Source organism: Mus caroli, unplaced genomic scaffold (genome assembly GCF_978045245.1).
Source record: "Mus caroli unplaced genomic scaffold, Mus_caroli_1 scaffold_7, whole genome shotgun sequence".
Classification (NCBI taxonomy): domain Eukaryota; kingdom Metazoa; phylum Chordata; class Mammalia; order Rodentia; family Muridae; genus Mus; species Mus caroli.
In genome coordinates, this window is record NW_028227262.1 from 30,471,644 (window position 1) to 30,488,556 (window position 16,913).

The following is a 16,913-nucleotide window of genomic DNA, read 5'->3' on the forward strand; positions in this document are numbered from 1 at the left end:
CACAGACAGGGCTGTCAGGAGCCCAGTCGTACATCATGAAGGGTATAAGCACAAGGAAGCATGTTCAAGCCAATAGAAGTGACCGTGAGTGTGTGCTTCTAAAAAGTGATACATTCTTAAGACCTCTTCATCGAGCTCTTCATTCCTGTTGTTGAAAAGGATTTGTTAGCACTGCTGCGCCGTGCGGGGGGAGTGGGGGGTGCTCAGTCTGAGATGCTGGGAGAACCCAGAGAGAAGGAGAATCCAGCTTTGGTGCACAGTTTTCTTCCCTCAAGGTTTCTCAGAGGACCCTTGCTATGGGAAAGTTTACAGGGTGGAAGCTGGGTGTTGGTTTCCCAATTGGGATACTAGCAAGACACTTAGCTTGCAGGACAAGTTCTTGGCTCTGTGCTGGTGAGCACTGTTCTGCCTTACCCAGGATGCCTCAGAGCCCTAGCAACCCTCCCACAGGTGGATTTCTTGGGTGGCTTTTTTTTTTTTTTTTGCAGGGCTGTGGCATGTGAGAGGTTGTCCTTTGTGGCTGTGGGCAGTTTTCTTGATTCCCAGTAGAATTTCAACAAAGCCAAAGGGTCAGGCTGGAGCTGTGGCCCCTTCAAGAGTGTGCACAGTTGTTCTGTCCCTGGGACATAGTATCCTATGTTCTCTCCAGAGCTAGACTAAAGGGTATGGCTGACTAACTTGGTTATAGGACTTCAAGAGCCATAGCTGACTACCTAGGTTACAGAGCTTAGAGCCATACTAATGCCTTCGTTCACTACCTCTAGGGCCGGATTCCCGTCAAGTGGATGGCAATTGAGTCCCTTTTCGATCACATCTATACTACTCAAAGTGATGTGTAAGTGAGGCCGTTGCCATCCTGGGGTGGGGAGGTTGGGCCGTGATGTCTTGTCTCGGTAGCTTGGCTAGGGGACACTGCTGGTTCCCAATACCTGTTTACAATGTTAGTCATCCATGATGAGCCCAGGCTAAGAGGTCAGCAGCTATTCATTCAGCAAATGGCTGGGCCCAGGCAGCAGTTCTGCCAACCACAGTGGTGTGTGTAGGAGTGGGGTGGGAGATGGGGCAGTCATGGACCACTCCGAGCCCCTTTTCCACACCCCTCCTCTCCTCCTCTAAGACTGCTAGAAGACGGGGGTCAGGCAAGGCATCCTGATGTTTACCTGTCTGCAGAGGGGCTCAGGAACTCCACTACAGGTAGCCCTATCTGAAGTTGTGGACTGGTGTATCCCAAACTACTTAAAGATGGCAGCCCACACTTGCCTCTTGCCAGACAGACGGGAAGACATGATTTGTTCTTCTAAAAAACAAAAAAAAAAGTGTTCTGCAATCTTGCGGAGATACAGATCTTGAATAGAGCTATGAAAACAGAGTTCTTTCTTTAGCAATTTCGAACAATAGTTTTCTGATAACAACATGTTGAGTTAGAAGAATCAGGAAATACAAAGAAAAATCCAATAGGAGACAGACAGCCTTGAATCACAGTGGGCCCCTCCCTTGTTACCTTCAGCTCTCTCCTGTAGTGTGCACATACGTACTTTGTGATACATGTTTCGTGATGTTTTTATCCACAACCCCAGTGCCCTCTTACTACTAAATACTTCCTATAAAAGTTGTTCTAAGACTTAATGAAAATTTCACAGCACACCCTGAGTTCGGTGGCTAGGACCTCCATCCTTTAAGGTGGTCCTTCAGTGGCAGCAGCTTGAGACTTGAGTGTTCCAGCTCTGTTACACACCTGCCCGTGCAGTGGAGCCAGGCTAAGGTCCCTGTGTGTCATCCATTTAGGCACTGGCAGCTGATTAGGTCAGTTACAGACGTAGACATCCAGGGTCCACCAAGGAGGCTCCAGGAGCCAGGAAGCTGCTTACTGCTCCCCTTCCTCGCCACAGGTGGTCCTTTGGAGTGCTGCTATGGGAGATTGTCACCCTGGGAGGCAACCCTTACCCTGGAATTCCTCCTGAACGACTCTTCAACCTTCTGAAGACAGGCCACAGGATGGAGAGGCCAGACAACTGCAGCGAGGAAATGTGAGTGGGCTTTTTCTGCCCAGCCAGCCTCTGACCCTCACACTCTGGACCCTGGATGGGGAAGTAAAACAGCCGTCCATTCTCTTCTCGTTCCCAAGAAGCCTGGTGCTACCAACCCTGATAAGCTGGGTGATGGGGAGAGACAGGGCAGAGGCCAGAAAGCCATTAACAGGCGTGAGATAAAGAGATGCTGGGGCCCCTCCCCCCATGGGGGGCTGGTGGGCTTCCTAGGAACTTCTGGGGGTTGATGGAACTGGCAAGAGCCCAAGGCCTCCTGCACGGTGTGTGGGAGGGAAGACATGAGCAAGGGAGGTAAGAACAGAGCAGGACAGAGACAGCCTCAGCCCAAGAGCCCCCAGAGGTCCAAAGCCACTGTTCTTTATACCAAACAGCTAGTCAGATGGTCCAGAGACCAGGTTAAAAGTGTGTGGGGGGGAATAGCTGAAGCAGATAACGCTGGTACATTCGTGCCACAGTCAGTACCTAGCTGAGAGCAAGGTTAGGCATGCCAGGGTGGGGAAGATGCAGCCTCGAGCATTGGGCTGGCAGTCAGCCACCCGGCATTAACACCCACATCACAGCCCCAGAGCCCTCGGCTACACCCAGCTTCTGGGGAAGCAGGGCTTCAGGACAGAGAAAAGACTGAGAGACAGAGAAGCCTGGTTTTTAAGTTTTTCAATCCTCGAGCTTTCTGTGGGATTACGTGATGAAACCCACTCGCACCTATACCCCCATTTCCCTCCTCCAGCTCCCCCACACCCCAACAACATATCCCCTCTGAATTTCATGTCTTATTTTGGGACAGCCCATTAAGACCAATGAGTGCTGCCCATATTTATGTGCATGGTATGGGGCCATCCATTGCAACGTGGGAATCTTTCCAGTGGCCCCACCCTTCATAGAGAATGATTCTCCTCCCACAGCAGCTGTCCACTGCCAATGGCCCATAGGGGAGGGATGGGGCCTAGAGATAATCTACCCCATTTGTGCCAGAAGTTTGGCACATCACTGGTCCTGTGCCGGGAACCAGAGCCACTGTGAGTTCATGAGTGCAGCAGGCATGCCCTCTGCAGAAGGCAGCACTGTACAGAGCTCCCCGCTAATCTCTGTGCCTTACATCCATTCTGCCTTCCTCGATGTTCCCTGGACCTTGGCTGAGAGCGGACATTGCTATCTATGGCCCATCTCGGGCCAAGCACTACCTAAGCAGAGTTTCTTATTCTTGGCGCTCTGACCAATTATGAGTGTCTCTGTTGACTGCTGCTCACCACACACCAAAAAAACAAACAAGAAAAAGAAGCCTCTGCGACCAAGGCTGAGCCCAGGTCTCTGGGCATAAATATGAATGTGTTGAAAGCAGTTTGACAGCATGGTGTTGAGCAAAATAAAAATAACGGCAGGTTTGATCCTTGAGCCTGGTACATCTCCAGCCATGGGGTTTTTAAGTAGGATTACAGAACCAGGCTTGAAGCTCCCTCAAAGACATTGTATTTGTTTCTACCCCTTAGAGTTTTCAATCAGTTCATCCTCTACACATTTTAAGGACTTTGCTTTCTACTGAGCCACACTCAGTGGGTACGGGATCGAAACGTTGCCTGCTCCTGTTGGTATAAGGAGAGAACACCAAACCCCTCTGGAGAGAGGCCACCAGGGGGCTGCACCACAGTATGGGTGTCCTGCCCCTGGGTCCAGCTTGGAAGCTCAGAGTTGCAAATGGTTTAGAAACAGCCTAGAGGGAGGAGACATAGCCCCTTAGACCCAGTGTGGGTGTGCGGACCCTGCCAGGGCTTCACCACCTACCTGTGCTTCCCTCCAGGTACCGCCTGATGCTGCAGTGCTGGAAGCAGGAGCCAGACAAGAGGCCAGTGTTTGCTGACATCAGCAAGGATCTGGAGAAGATGATGGTCAAGAGCAGAGTGAGTACCAGAGTCCCTGCCAAAGGCTCACCTTGGGATGGTAATTTGAGGTTCTCTGTGTTTCCACTGCAAGGCCAGAGGGAGATGACTGTGCTATACCACAGGGCAGGCAGTGGATGAAAACCTGCCACGTAAGCCAGTTCTCTTGGGCGGTTCAGTAACGAAAACATCTTGGTTTCTAGCTTGTCCTCAGACAAGAGCTCTTCACAGGCAAGTACTGGAAAATGTTTCAAAACCAAAGGAGAACTTTTGCAATAGTGGAATAGAATGCCAAAGACTCGAAGCCCGTGTCCTAAATGCATGAGCTCTGAGGGCCCTGGAGGTGGGCAGTGACTAGGGTTGGACCTCTGGCAATATGAGTGTCCCTTCAAGGGCATCTTGCTCTCACCACGTGGGACCCTACAGGAATAGGAGACCTGGCAGGACAGGTCTTCTGAATTTTAAGTTCATGTTGTCTCCCAGTTTTTATTAACTGCTCGTGTAGATTTCCAAAGCCTGGTGTCAGCCAAACCAAACACATGAGAACAGTCAGCCTCTGTGCCTTGGTGAGAAGACTGAATAATTCTTGCCTAATATTTATTGAGCAACTGTCTGTACGGTTCGTACTGGATGCTAGGAAGACAGTTAAACAGGACCAAACAGGGCATCCTTGGTCACACTACTCCCTTTGATGCCTTGTCTTCATCTTTACTAAAAGCTGCCCTTCTTTCAGATTCCAAAAGGGTACATGGTCTCGGCTCCCAGCGATAAAATCCAGCAGTTGCTGGACAGATGGCTTAGCCAGTAAGAACACCTGCATAATTACCAGACCTGAGTTCAAATCCCAGCATCTATATAAAAAGCCAAGTGTGGCCAGTGCAATGAAGGACAAGGACAGAAACAGGAGAGTTCTGGGGCTTGCTGAGAACCAGCTCCAGACTCAGTGACAGACCCACCCTGTCTTAAGGGACCAAGGTGAAGAGCGGCAGAGCAGAATATCATTCTCAGGTGTCACACACACACATCCACACAGATGTGTACATACACTGGATTTATTACATACATTCTCATACACAAATATTTGAAAAACTTAGTTTTATTGGCTTTTTCCTATTATTGGGTCCAGTACAGGGGAATGCCAGGGCCAAGAAGTGGGAGTTGGTGGGTAGGGGAGCAGTGCGGGGGAGGGAGGATATAGGGAACTTTCGGGGTAGGATTTGAAATGTAAATAAAGAAAATATCTAATAAAAAATTTTTAAAGAGGCTCAATAATGACAATTTTATCTAATTTAGTTTAATTGTATGGCTTGGTATCAAAGTCAAATACAAATTATATTTATGGTGCCTAAACTATTAGTTTAGAAGAAATACAGGAAAAAAAAAAGAAAGTAGATTTTCTCATACAAAATGTTCTGATTATGTTTTCCCTTCCCTCTACCCCTCCCAGTTCCTCTCCACCTCCCCTCAGCCAGATCCACTCCCTTTCTGTCTCTCATTAGCAAACAAGTAGGTAGCTAAGGGATAATAATAAAGTGAAATAAAATATAATAAGATTAAAAATATCAGAATAGGATAAGACAAACAGAAGGTAAAGTGCAAAAAAAAAAGAAAAAAGAAAAAAACCACACACACACAAGAAACATACAGACACAAAGACACATTTGTTTGCACACTCAGGAATCCCATAACAGCACAAAACCATAAATGTGTGTGTGTGCACGCACGTGCGTGAGTGCATGTGTGTGTGTGTGTGTGCTGGAGGCCAGCCCCAGTGGGTCTTCTGTGTTCTTGGTCCTTCTTGAGACAGCTGAGGGGAAAGAGTGCCGGCAGGGGTAAGACTTGGTCTCATGAGAATTTAGGGTTGCTGTATAGTAATGAACTGGTTTCCTCTCTCAGTTCTTAAGTCTCTTTGCTTCAGTAGCTCACCTGCCTTCTGAGTCGGAGCTGTTTAGGGCCTCTCCTAAAACAGCAGGTTAAGATGCCTTCTTTCTATCTCCACAAGAACCATGTGGCTTTGACTTTCAGCCTGCTAATTGAAGTCGCAGGAAGAAAAGGGGACGCTTGGAAACATGATTTTAGCATTTATTTCTAAGTTGTAAAAAGTTACCTATGAAAGCTTTCTAGGAAAAAGGAGGAAAGGGCTTGTAAGAAGAGGAGGGATGAGGGGTCTAAGAAAAAGGGGGTAAAGAATCTAAGAAAAGCTGAGCAGTGGTGGCACACTCCTTTAATCCCAGTACTCAGGAGGCAGAGGCAGGCAGATTTCTGAATTCGAGGCCAGCCTGGTCTACAGAGTGAGTTCCAGATCAGCCAGGGCTACACAGAGAAACCCTGTCTCGAAAAAACAAAAAAAATTAAAAAAGAAAGAAGACTCTTAAGACAAACTGGATGAGGGGGATAAGGAGAGAGTGTGAGCAAGCTCTCCTCCTGTCCTCAGCACTGATACATCTTTCAGATTACATGATCATATGGTAAAAGGTTCATCACAAATTTACACATAAATTCAAATCATAAATAAGTTTGCAACGTGCATATCCATTAGGAAGAATTATCTGGCTATGCAGACATCACCTGTCACCAGCTTTACATGTTCATGGAGATTTAAAAGCCGTAACTGAGTTATTAGTGAGGTTTTGTGTAGATAAACCCAGTCAATATTTTATCTTCTGTCCTAGCACCTATAATAAGTCATTCGTTCCCTTTTAATGACCAACTGTTTGGAATATGCTCTAAGTTGTAGTTGCCTACTGTCTCAGAAGCAATTAATGTGTGACACTAAAGCCTGACTTTATTCTCATTATAGTTTTGCCTGTCAGAAAGGGTTTAATAACAGTGTTATTAAAAGAGCTTAAACAATTACTTTAAATTTAGGAATTCTTACACGATCACCATTAAGGATTAAGAAATCATCTGTTTGTATAACATCCCTACAAGACAATACATCTTCATTGTTCTACAGAGATCTGTCAATTGCTATATATATGTAATAATAACAGGAAAACATATTAATAGCAGGAATCTTTCCTAAAATTAATTTCTTTTGGGCCTTGACTACCAGAGCCCCATGGTAGATTTCTAATCCAAGGCAGAGTCATCTCAGGAAGATCACTTGCTGGTTATTAGCTTCTCCTATGATGACTCCTGATGTGTGTGTGTGTGTGTGTGTGTGTGTGTGTGTGTGTGTGTGTGTGTACATATATGTATTCTGACCCTGACCCAACAAGGAAGCTCCAGAAATGTGGCTGGATTCATTTTCTGTCGGACATCTCCTGCTGGGCATGCATCCTTCACTAGAGTAGTTTGTTTCTTCTATGAGACTCCTTGAGAAAACTAAATTTTCATTTGCTAATGGTTATCAACTGAAGGTTGCTTCTGGGCTAGGAATGAGGTCATGTGTCCACTTCTTTCAGCTCTAGGACTCTTGATTAGTGCAGACCTGTGTAGACCCTGTGCATGCTCTTTTGGTCTCTGAGTTAATACATTGATTGGTCTTTCTGTATTTTGAAGACCCTCTTTCCTTGGTGTCTTCCATCCCTTCTGGCTCTTACACATTTTTGCCTCCTCTTCTACAGGGTTCCCTGAACCATGAGGGGAAGGATTTGATGGAGACATCCCACTTAGGGCTGAGTGTTCCAAGGTCTCTTAACTCTCTGCATATTGTCTGGCTATGAGTCTCTCTATTTGTTCCCATCTACTGCAGGAAGGAACTTCTCTGATGATGGCTGAGCCAGACTCTGATCTGTGGGTATAGCAGAAAGCTATTTTATTACTCTGTTTCTTTAGTAGAGCAGTAATATTGGTTTTCCCCTAGGTTCCTGGGCGATCTAATAGCAGGTTCTTCATTACCCACACAGTAGGTTCAGCACCCACACAGTAGGTTCAGGCGTGGTTTCTCTCTCAGGGAATGGTACTTAAGTCAAATCAGATACTGGTTGGATATTTCCACAAGCTTTGTACCACCATTTGGCACTCCTTGCTGTGAAGACAATGTAGGTGGAAGGATTTGTAGCTGTGTTGGTGTTTATGTTTCTTCTTCTGCAGTGTGCAGAGTACCTTTCAGTACTAAGAACACTAACTAGTAGGGGTTAAGGCTCAGCACAAGGTTTCCATGTTCAGTGAGTTGAGTAGGAGTTGTCTGCAGCAACAGAGCCTTGCTGACACTTTGTGACGAGCAAACATTGGCAATAATTCAATTAAATCTAACCCACTCCCAGTTCTAGAAGCTTCATTTGGTGACACGAGGTTTGTTGTTGGGGCTCTGTCTCCCTCATTATTTGACAATTTCATTTATTTCTTAGCAATTTCATATATATATATATACATATATATATATGTACATATATATACACACGTATACTTATATGTGTGTGTGTACACATATATACATAGATGTATACATACACACATACACACACACACACATATATATGTATGACTACAAACCTTGACTTTCCATTTGGATCCTTCTGATCTCCTTCAGTTGATACATATATATAGAGAGAGAAAGATAGATAGATAGATAGATAGATAGATAGATAGATAGATAGATAGAGATATGCCAAAGTGTGGTTTAGCTGGGTCTTGAGATAGATGAGTTCCCATCTTCCTGAGGAGCTGCCACCCTGGTTTCCCTAGTGTCCGTACAGTTTTGTTCTCCCACCAGTGATGGGTGAGGGTTCTCCTTTGTCCATATCCTCACCAGCGTGACCTGCAATTTGAATTTCATCTTTTGAAAATGCTCTGTTTAGATCTATACCCCTCCTTAATTGGGAATGTGTTTTTTCCTATCCAGGATTTTTTAGGTACTTCCATATGTTGGCTATTGGCCCTCTATCAGATGTGTAGTGGGGAAACCTTTTCCTTCTGTAGTCTGCTGCTCTGTCTGATGCTGTCCTTGTCTGGGCAGAACCTTCTCAGTTTTATCCTGTTTATCAATTGTTGATATTAGTGTCTGTGCTAATGATGTTCTGCTGAGGAAATAGCTTCCAAATTAACAAAATCCGAGATGAAAAGGGGGAACATAACAACAACAAACACTGAGGAAACACTGAGGAAATTTAGAGAATCATAAGAACATGCTTTAAAAGCCTCTTTTAAATTTCCAACTTTAAAATAAATGGATACTTTTCTCAAAAAAATTAAATCCACATCTGATAAACAATTGAAACAGACCTGTAAACCCGAGTGAAGTAGAAGCAGTCATTAAAAGTCTCCCAATGCCCCCCCCACAAAAAAAAGAGATCCCAGGCCAGTTGATTTTAGCACGTAATTCTAGCAAACTTTCAAAGATTTAATGCTAATACTCTTCAAATTATTCTACAAAATATAAACAGAATGAACATTATCCAGTTTATTTTAATGAGGCCACAGTTACCCTGATACCTAACGTACATAAAGACCCAACAGAGAAAGAAAACTTCAGACCAATTTCCCTTATGAGCATAGGTGCAAAGTTTTTCAATAAAATACTTGCAAACTAAATCCAAGAACACATCAAAAAGAATATCCACGGTGATAAGTGGGTTTCATCCCAGAAATCCAGGGGTAGTTCCAACATGGGTAAATGGGTAAATGTAATGTACCATTTAGACAAACCTAAAGGCAAAAAACACATGAACATCTCATTAGATGTAGAAAAGGCCTTTGACAAAATTCCAATACTTCTTAATGATCAAAGTCCTGAAGAGATTAGAGATATACGGGGCATGACCTTGACACAGAGTAAAGACAATTTTACAGCAAGCCAACAACAACTTAAATAGAGACAGGATGCATTTTCACTAAATCAGGAACAAGACAAGGTTATCAACTCTATCCATACCTATTCAGTACGGCACTTGAAGTCTTAGCTAGAGCAATAAGACAACTCAAGGAGAAAAGGAGGATACAGGTGGGAAAGGAGGAAGTCAATGTCTCTATTTGCAAATGATATAATCCTAAACATAAGTGACCCAAAAAAGTTTGACCAGAAAACTCTTTACATCTGATAAACACTTTCAGCAGAGTAGTTTGATACAAAATTAACTTACAGAAGTCAGTAGCTCTTCTGTATACAAATAACAAATGGGCTAAGAAAGAAATCAGGGACACACTTTTCACAACAGCCTAAATAATATAAAACATCTCAGGATCACTTTAGCAAAGCAGGTACACGATGTAAACTTTAAGACATTGAAGAAAAAAATCTGAAGAAGATATCAGAAAATGGAAAGATCTCCATGCTCATGGGTTGGTAGTATGAATAGTGTGAAAATGGCCATCCTGCTAAAAGATTGAATCTACCATTCTGTCTCTTCTCAAAATAACTGCACGGTTCTTCACAGATCTTGAAAGGACAATTTTTAATTTCATATGGAAACACAAAAAATCCAAGATAGCTAAAACAATCCTGATCAATAGAAGAACTATGGGAGATATCACAATCCCTTATTTCGAGTTACATTACAAAGCTAAGTTAAAACAAACAAACAAACAAAAACAAAACAAAAAACCAGTATGATGTTGACACAGAAATAGGCATGTTGATCAGTGGAATCAAATTGAAGACCCAGACCTATAGACCCCTGTTTTTTGATAAAGAAGCCAGAAATACACTGGGAAAAGACAACACCTTCAACAAATAGTGCTAGTCAAACTGGATGACTGCCTGAAGGAGAATAGATCCACGTTTATCACCCTGCACAAAACTCGGCTCCAAAAGCATCAAAGAACTCAAAATAAAATGGATACATAAAATGGATACACTGAATCTGATAAAGAAAGTGAACAACCTTGAATACATTGACACAGTTTTGTTGTTTTTTTTTTAGAAAATCTTCCAAGATTTGTGGGTTCAGGGTTGTCTTGAGCAGAAATAACAATAGATGCCAAAATTGCGGTGTTGAGAAACAGCCAACCCAACACTGGAATCGTCTACATAGTGAAGTGGTATAACATTAAGTGGCAAGCATCTTACATTTGTTGTACATGGGAGCTGAGGTCCCTGCATCTGTATCTGTTCCCTGTAACAGAAGAGGTCCTGGGAGGGAAGCTGAAAAGCATCCATTGGGTTAAACCTACCACTTGGCACACTATGTTTCTACAGGAATACTGGGACCAGGAGTGCTTTCAGGCCAGGACTCTACAGAGAAGCCATCTCCCCAGCCCTCTGCTCTTGGTTGGATTAAGGAACCTCAGTGTCTTACCTCAGTGTTATCCTCCTGGATGGAGGCTGTGGTCTTAACAGAGAGGCCAAGAAACAGTATAGGATAGGGGTACAACCAGCACCTCTGCCCCATGTGCATTAAGGGTCCCTGGGTATGTTTAGGAATGGCCCAGGGTCAAAGATAACTGGCCATCTCTTTCTCTCTCTTCCAGGACTACTTGGACCTGGCTGCATCCACCCCTTCGGACTCCCTGCTGTATGACGATGGGCTCTCAGAAGAGGAGACACCCCTGGTGGACTGTAACAATGTTCCCCTCCCGCGCTCCCTCCCTTCCACATGGATTGAAAACAAACTCTATGGTAGAATTTCACATGCATTTACTAGATTCTAGCAACGCTGTCCTCTCTGCACCATCCCAATTCTCTGTAACGCTTTTTAAAGAGTGTTTCTGATCCCACCGACACCAAAGCCTCCTCTGAACCCCTCTCTTTGTAAATATCTGACTTTGCATCTAGTTTACATACATTCAGGCATTTTTGCAGCTATGTCTTTCTAAAAGGATGTGAAAATAAGTGTCATTACCACACAGCCCAGCAACTTACGATGACACAGGAGAAGCGGATTAGAGCAGAATTCTCAGGGGCCATTGGGAAGCAAAATCATAGTACTGATGACTTCGATACTTAAATTTACCTGGTCTGGGGAGGGAGTCCGTTTGGCCAGGGAAAGCTGGCATCCCCAGCTATGCTATCGTTGCAAGCTGGGGTACCCCCAGGCTGCTCCTGGGCTGGTGTGTGCCTCGCAGAAGCCGACCATAATCCCACTTCCAGCTATGTGTCCACCGCCGTGCAGTGTGGGGCAGCGGGAAAACCGTGTGGGCCCTGGGCAGACACCAGACTGCTGCTTTCACATCCTTTGCACCCGACCCCCATCACGATGATGTCACTCACGAAGCCAGTGCTAAATACTGAGCCAATGCTTTCTGAAAGAACATAGTCTGTGGTGCTGTGGCCTTGCAATGGACAGTAAATACGGCTCTTGCCAAAACTCCTTCTTTGTCTTGGATTAAATACTTGAAATTTTTTTTCTGCTTCCTAATCTCCTCATTGATGCTTTTTGAAGTCTTGCAGTTTCAAGCTAAGGTAGGTTCTTTCCTGCATGCTTCCTGAGTCACAGGTCCTCACTACCTGCCTTGGACCTACAGTGCTGCGGGGGCAGCCTGTGTGTGCCCCCTGTGGGAAAGGAAGTCTTCCTCCTCCGTGTTAGCAGGGATGACAGGTGAACAGCCCCTAGAGGGTTCCCACTACAGGAAGCCATGTAGTCCAGCCATTCGCTGATGCTTTACACGGTCCTGGGAAAACAGTTAAGCGTTTCACCAGATCTGTTTCAGATTTGAGACTCTAAACTCATAGACTTTGAGATTTGGTAGCCTCTGCTAAATTACCTGTACCGGGAGCATGTAAGGTTGCCCCATGTAGAACAGTATTTTGGAAACCTGGGATGCAAAACCATTAATGGAATTGGCACGGAAAGCACAAATTGGTTTAACCATCAAAGGGAGTTTTGCCAAGGCCTTACTGTCTGCACATGAAGTTTGAGTTCTTCAGTGCAGAACAAATTATCTGTTTTCATTTTTAGGCATGTCAGACCCGAACTGGCCTGGAGAGAGTCCTGTACCACTCACGAGAGCCGATGGCACTAGCACTGGGTTCCCAAGATATGCAAATGATAGTGTATATGCTAACTGGATGGTTTCACCCTCAGCGGCAAAATTAATGGACACATTTGATAGCTAACATTCCTTTGTGAACGGTAATGGACTCCCAAGGGGGAAGAAACATGCCAAGAGCATCAAGTCCACCGACCCCTTTGTGTACATCATACTGGCCAAGACCAGCCTTAGGTGGCAGACTTGTTTTCTGTAGTTTGTTTTAGCTGGTTTCCAAATGGTTTTACTTCAAATAGCTGGCGGTCCTCCCTCCTGGTGGTCTGCCCTCCTAGCATACCTGCCCCATTGGGTGGGTGCTCTGAGTCTCTGGTTAGATCCCCTTTCCTTTTAGCATTGGGTAGTACCTCTGTTGGTCTGCTCATCACTAGCCACCACGAGCTCTGTGTCCACATGTGTGGGGTCTGCCATTCATGACTTGGATGAGAAATTGTACCTGAACTGTCTGATTTTCCTGGTTGATAAAAACCTACCACGTCCCCAAAAACTGTTTTAACATGAAGCACACATACAAACAACATTGGTTGAAAAACCTGGCCAGAACGACCTGTCCTTGTCTAGAATGAAAGCCTAGCATAGGACTGGGTAGTTGCATCCAACCAGGTCCACTAGGGCTAGAGGGGAGAAGGGAGCTTCCGGGCTGTCCTCGGCTCAGTATGTGACATCCTGAATATAGATTTTTGGGTTTTTTAGCCATGTAGCCTTTTCTTAGGAAAATGTTTTGTTTCTGTCATGGTTAAATGGCTCTTAGAATTAGCACAATGGAGAGATTTGGTGTTGCCTTTGCTATATACAAGGCAACTGGAAAGAAGTGACCCCACAAGACATAGTCCCCCTGTTGAAGCCCTCGGCAACATTCACACTGCGTGACTCCGACTCGCTGACCAGAACAGGGTGAAGAAGCGGGGCATTTGGAGTAGAGTGGCCTTCAGGCCCAGTATTGCTGTCATCAGAGGCCTTGAGCCACAAATTCTGCACCCCCAGCACGCCAGTCTGCAGTACACCCTACCCACCAAAGAGTGTGTCCACCCTCTGCTTGGAGACAGGTGGGTCTGTCTTGTTTTAATCCCTGGCTTGTCAGCTCATGCCCAAAGGGAAGGACAGTTCATCTAGTTGCATTAGACGTTTCCCTGACACTGACTGAGGTGAGAGAACAAGGTTTTGGCTCTTATAGAGCTTGTGTGAAGGGCACATGGATCAGCTCTACCGGCCGTCCTTTATGCTGCTATGGTACGTGTTTTGGTCTCTGTTCTAACCACGACTCACGTGTAAGGTTCTTGTCTTTCTGTATGGGCGGTTGTAGCCACAGACACTCGGCACTCCTCTAGGGTTTTAGGGGTGGCTCTTGGAAGTTTCTTTGGCTGTCTGTGGACTGTCACTTGCCATGAAAAGGTCACATTACCAAAACACTGCCTGGTCTTCAGACTTGAAGCACTGTGATAGGACTTTAAATAGTAATAATAAAATACTATATCTTTATGGGCATTTCACAAACACAGTAAAATTGTGACATTTTATGTGGCTGAGAATGCTCAGATATGTATACCAGATAGAGCCTTATGGAGTGTGTGTGATATTTGTGTGCACACATAGCCAGACAGACAGAAAGATGAAAAATGCTTATTTTAACATATAATATGGCTTTAGTTTTGGGCCATTTTTTTTCAGATACACTGTGATAAAGTTTTTTATATAAATATCTCTAGTCATGGGACCCATTTTGTTTTCTCAGATGTGTTTAATGGTAGTTTTATTAAGTGCAAAAATACGGATGAATTCAAATTATTCAACATGCCTACACGGTAAGTGTGACTTGCTAGAGCAGGTTAGCTCTCAAGGGCTGAACTCCAAGTCTAAATAGCTGGCCCATCTGTGAGGAATTAACACTTGACTAATAACCATTGTCTGTCTATTCCTAAGATATAAAAGCACCCATACTTGTTAAAGTACTTATACTTGTTAGCACTATCAGACAGATTTTTCATCTACATATATGCAGAAGTTACCCCTTATTAAATATTACTGAGTATTAAGTAGCAATCTGTCAGCCACTAAAATTTGTAAGATATATTTAAGAAAGGCCGTTAAACCATACCGTGTTGACTTGTTTTTGTAATCAAGGTGACTAAGGAAATAATTTCAGTTGTGTAAATAAAATAAACCATAAAATGTGTCAACTTTTTCTCTCGTTTTAACTTCCTGGTTGCAAAAAAATCTCAGCTTGCTGATTTCAAAGTTTCTACACATAACTAAAATGTCACAGCGAATCTGTTGTAATTGTGAGAGAGCAATAGTGACGAGGGAGCAATGGCTCTTGGTGGTGTCACTGATGGGTGTCTTGTACAACATTCAAGTGATAAGTCAACTAACCCTGTGACTCTAGGATTTCCTCCCTGCAATCAGAAACATCCCCCTTGCAGGTGACCTTCCTTAGAACAAATAGTGGCCAGTGTCGATATCCACTGGTCTCTGGATCTCTTAGCTGTTAATTTCCTGAAACATCAGTAATCTCTCAATTACTAAAACTTAAAATGTGCATAGTCATGAGTGAACATCGCAGAAGGTGGAGAGAAACCGTCCTCAGCCACTTATAAAGTGTAACATACCAGCTACTTAGTCCATTCTAGCCTCCATCCAGGGCAGTGACAAACGTGAGTTTTTAATACCAGTCCGGTCTGTGACCACAGTGTGTGTTGAGTGCAAAGAGCCTGAGTCACTTCCAGCAACTGCCTCGCCCCTGGAGCCAAACTCGGCCATCCTGACAACCTTTGATTTCTCCTACTTGAGTCTGGACCACAAAAGCTGGAAGGAAATACACGCTGAAGCTTCAGAGGTGCCTCGGGGCAGGCTTTTACAGGAGCATACTGGAAACCTCCTGTTACAGCAGCATAAACTCCAGAGGGTCATGTGTCTCTGTGTCTTGTTACTTGTTACTTCCCCCCTTAAAAAAAAAAAAAACCAACTCCCATGAAAGACTCCTTCCTCTCATGTCCTGCCATGTGGCCAGTTTATTTGGGTGGAGAACTAAGTAGATCCAAGAACATACCCTAGATAAATGCTTCCTAAATAAAGAAAGGAGAAACATACTTACCAGTGTATAAAGTAACCATTTCTCCCTAGGCATGCAGAGTGGAGGGCAGCCATCCCTCTCCTTTAAGCATGTTCAAATAGCATAGTCAGCTCCCCTTGCCTGTAGAGGGCTGGGCAGGAAGAGCAGGGATTCTGTGCAGATTTGCCACCCTGGCCTCTACTGCCAGCCAATACAGAATGTCTTTAATTGCAGCACCTTAGCTGAACTCCATGGCTTCCCACTTCACAGGGGATTCACAGGATGGAACGTCTTGGGTAAGCTCATGAGAAACCATATTTTGTGTATAGAGTGTGTTTAATTGGGCACATTGCCATACCCTGTAGCAAGGCCAGTGAACCTCTTGAAGATAAGCCTCATTCACTTCCAGTGCTTGAGAAACATGTTGAATGTTAAAAAATAAAAAAATAAAAATCACAAGTTTATTATTGTGACAATGGCATTGTGTGTTGTGACAAGTGACAAAGTGTTTCTGCAGCTACGGGGACGTTAAATTGCAAGACCTGGCTAATGAGACATCTCAGCTGAAGCTCAGGCATGGGAGACTTCACAGGGACACCTCTCAGTGTGGTGGCACTGCAAGGAATGGGGTCAAGCAGTAAAGACTTGGAGCCCACAGCCTGAGACCATTCTAGCCACTATGACTTTAGCATCTCTGTCCTGTACTAGGATACCTGTGTCAGATGACACAATAATGCAAGTTAAAAATAAGTGTTGCAAAGAAAGGTAAGGTGCATTCTACAGCTTAAATATAATAACCAGTTTTCAGTTTGGGGAAGAAACATTTTTGATATTTCATAATGAAGATATCTTGAAAATTGTCAGCTCTCACCAATAAAAAACTTAAGGTCCTTTTAAGTGTCTGTTTCATCTTTGTCATGCTTATACTTTCGTGGCTTTAGGAGCGTGCAGTCCCTGTTTAGGTCATACTTAAGGCTGCTTATACTACCTGAAGCCAGAGGATTGTGGTTGATGGATGGCACCTGTATCATAGCCCTGTTGTGAGGCCTCCATTCCTGTCCAGGCATGGCTTTC

The 16,913-nt window shown here is 44.4% G+C and overlaps 1 protein-coding gene across 1 annotated transcript in view; it reads left to right on the forward strand.

Annotated features, from left to right (window-relative positions):
* The window catches only part of Ret (ret proto-oncogene), a 45,301-nt gene extending 30,364 nt beyond the window's left edge, over positions 1-14,937 (forward strand). Inside the window, exons 16-20 of the mRNA XM_085840099.1 lie at positions 765-835; positions 1,890-2,027; positions 3,844-3,943; positions 11,276-11,423; positions 12,703-14,937. Coding sequence (XP_085696225.1) covers positions 765-835; positions 1,890-2,027; positions 3,844-3,943; positions 11,276-11,423; positions 12,703-12,860 — 615 coding nt within the window. The 3' untranslated portion in view covers positions 12,861-14,937. The remainder of the gene's footprint in view (positions 1-764; positions 836-1,889; positions 2,028-3,843; positions 3,944-11,275; positions 11,424-12,702) is intronic.
* The last annotated feature ends 1,976 nt before the right edge of the window (positions 14,938-16,913 follow it).